Source organism: Arachis duranensis, chromosome 9 (genome assembly GCF_000817695.3).
Source record: "Arachis duranensis cultivar V14167 chromosome 9, aradu.V14167.gnm2.J7QH, whole genome shotgun sequence".
Taxonomy (NCBI): Eukaryota; Viridiplantae; Streptophyta; class Magnoliopsida; order Fabales; family Fabaceae; genus Arachis; species Arachis duranensis.
In genome coordinates, this window is record NC_029780.3 from 59,641,362 (window position 1) to 59,644,123 (window position 2,762).

At 41.1% G+C, this 2,762-nt stretch overlaps 1 protein-coding gene across 1 annotated transcript; it reads right to left on the reverse strand.

Annotated features, from left to right (window-relative positions):
• Positions 1–1,965: 1,965 nt before the first annotated feature.
• LOC107465445 (uncharacterized) lies at positions 1,966–2,712 on the reverse strand. Its single transcript, XM_016084425.1, has 2 exons — positions 2,314–2,712; positions 1,966–2,214 (listed from the first exon to the last, which is right to left on the reverse strand). The coding sequence occupies exons 1-2, from the start codon at positions 2,710–2,712 to the stop codon at positions 1,966–1,968; spliced, it is 648 nt and encodes a 215-aa protein (XP_015939911.1).
• Between the last annotated feature and the right edge of the window lie 50 nt (positions 2,713–2,762).

Below are 2,762 nucleotides of genomic sequence, written 5' to 3' on the forward strand. Positions count from 1 at the left end.
AGGGCAACTCTTTAGGATAAGCTTTCAGCCAACACTCCCGAACCAGTTGGTTCAAGGTGCTAGGTGTTGAAGCACCCCTAAGGACTTACTTACTCAAGTCTCTCCCCCATACATACACACCACAGGCATATAGTTTATTTATTTTCTTTCCTTCAGACCTTGGTGTCCAGCACCTCTTTGGGTTACTAAATGCCCCGTGGTGAAGGTTACTCTTGATAGTGGATTTTCAGCTGATAATCCCGGGTTAGTTAACCCAAGTTCCCAGGTGATGAAGCACCCCAAAGAGCTTACTCATCCAAGTAGATCCCCCACACAGGAGCACCATAGACACATGTCTTAGGGTAAACCATTGGTGCCTAGCCTTATTGCTTACTCTTTTTCTTTTGTTTTTCACTTCCCTTGTTCTTTCCCTTTTTTTTTCTTATTAGGATCTTGTTGTTATCTTAGTTTCATGGGTATATCAAAAGTCAAGCATTCAGGATAGATAGTTGTCATCCTAACCTTGTGGTTGAACCAACTTAGCTAACTTATGACTACCCCCAAAGATTCATGAATGCACTTTCACATTATGGACCTTCTGGTCTTTTGTAAACATAGACATTCTCTTCTTCATACAAATAGACAAGCTTACAAGTAAATAAGGGAAAGAAGCAGTGACACTTAAACCAGAGTTCATGGACCTAAGCAATAAGAGCATTAAGATGCAGAATTGAAAATGTTCAAACTAACATGGAAGCATGTTCTATTCCATACAAGATCTTCCTTATTTAAAGCATAGAAAAAGAAATGGAGTAACGAAGGAACTCCATCACCTTTTACTTTTGTGGCCGTCCTTGCTCTTTTCCTTGCTGGTCCTCCTTGTGTCCTCTTGCACTTCCTTGCAACCGTGCCAATCTTGCTTGCTTCCAATCCGCAAGTGCCTTCCTCACTGATTCATGGCTCTCTTCGTGAAGTGGCCGAGCTTCCCCCATTAAATTGTCTAATCAATCCTCATCAATTCTCATCAATGCTCACTTTCCTTCCCTATAAAGATAAAATAAGAAAAGTAAGAACGGACATTAAAATGAAACAAAATTGCTTCACCCTTTACGGCTAGAATAAAATAAAGTAAAAAAAAAAATACTTGTTTATTATTGAATTCCAACTAACTAACTAACTGTGTATCTTCATATGCACATTGGTGGCACCCTAGGGTGACACCAAACTTATTTTTGAGCACTATGATGAAAAGTTGTGTTCAAAGCTTTTTAAGAAGAATGCTTTGAACACCAAACTTGTTCTTTACTATATTCTGCATCTAAAAATTTCACACGTGTTTGTCAATTTTTTTGGTTAGAATTCATGAATATTGATTTATTCACTAACTTCTGAAAGCATGTAAAACATGGGTTGCCTCCCATGAAGCGCTTCTTTAGCGTCACTAGCTTGACGTTACCCCCCTTATTATGGTGGTTGGTAATGCTTGAAGTCTTCTCCTCTGGTAGTGGACTTGTATCCGTTGGTTGTATCAATGATCTCTACATGCTCCAAAGAGAGAACTCTATTGATGGTGAAGACCTTAGGTAACTGAGATGGTACAGTAAGGAGATTAGGGGGGATATCTGTGAAGTATGCTGAGATGACTTTATCTCCTGGAGAGAAATCTTCCGTAGGAATCTTCTTGTTCCGCCACCCCCTTGGTACCTTCTTCTTTGCTCCTGATGCTGTTTTCTTACTCCTGGTGTCCTCCTTCTTTGATGCGCTTTTGTTAATGTCCTCACAAGCTTCTGGTGGCTTAGGTTCCTTCAATCTTTCCTTGACCTGTGGCACTTGCTGCTTGCCTTGTCCATCAACCTAGTGAATCTCAGAATGGGCTGGTTGTGCTCCAATGCTTGCTTCTTCCTTTAGTATCTCATGATGATCTTTGCTCGGTTCTTTGTCCTCTTCATCTTTTTCTAGTGAGAGTTCGAAAACATTGAAGCTCACTTATTCATCATGGATCCTTAATATTAGCTCCCCTTTCTCCACATCTATAAGTGCTCTAGCAGTAGCTAGAAATGGTCTCCCCAATGTGATTGGGTGCAGGTGACTCTCTTCCATGTCCAAGATGACAAAGTCCGTTGGGAGAAAGTATTTTCCAACTTTGAGCAACACATTTTCCACCACTCCTACTGCATGCTGTTGAGTCTTGTCAGCCAGCCTTATGACTACATCTGTAGGTAGTATCTCATTGATCTGCAGCCTTTTTACCAGAGATAGGGGTATTAAGTTGATGCTTGCTCCCAAATCGCAAAGTGCTCTATCAAAATTTGTTTCCCCTATAGCACAAGGGACATGAAAACTCCCTGGGTCTTTTCTTTTCGCAGACAATTGTGTTTGAATGAGGGTGCTGCAATCCTTGTTCATCACTATAGTCTGGCCCCCCTTGAGTGAGCTCTTACTGGGAAGTAGTTCCTTCATATACTTGATGAATGCTGGCATTTGCTGAATGACCTTGATGAATGGTATGTTCACATTCAAAGATGCAAACAAGTCTAAGAACCTTGAGTACATTCTCTTTCCCACAGCACCATTGAGCAGTTGGGGAAATGGTGCATAGAGCTTAAGCAACTCTTGTTGTGAGATTTTTGGTTCTGGGTGATCTCTATCCTCCTCCTCTGTTGAGTTGTCTTCAGGCTGTTTGTAGAGTTTGCCTTGCTTCTCTTCAGCCTCTTGATCACTTGTAGTGACCATTTTGCAATCTTCCCATCTTACTTTCTTTGCTTCACCTCTCGGATTCTTCT

Bases quoted from the DNA above. Each gene is read 5' to 3' on its own strand.
- LOC107465445 (XM_016084425.1), bottom strand. From the start codon at position 2,712: ATGGTCACTACAAGTGATCAAGAGGCTGAAGAGAAGCAAGGCAAACTC. The intron at 2,215-2,313 runs GTCCCTTGTGCT...AAAAGGCTGCAG, and splicing joins AAGACCCAGGGAGTTTTCAT to ATCAATGAGATACTACCTAC.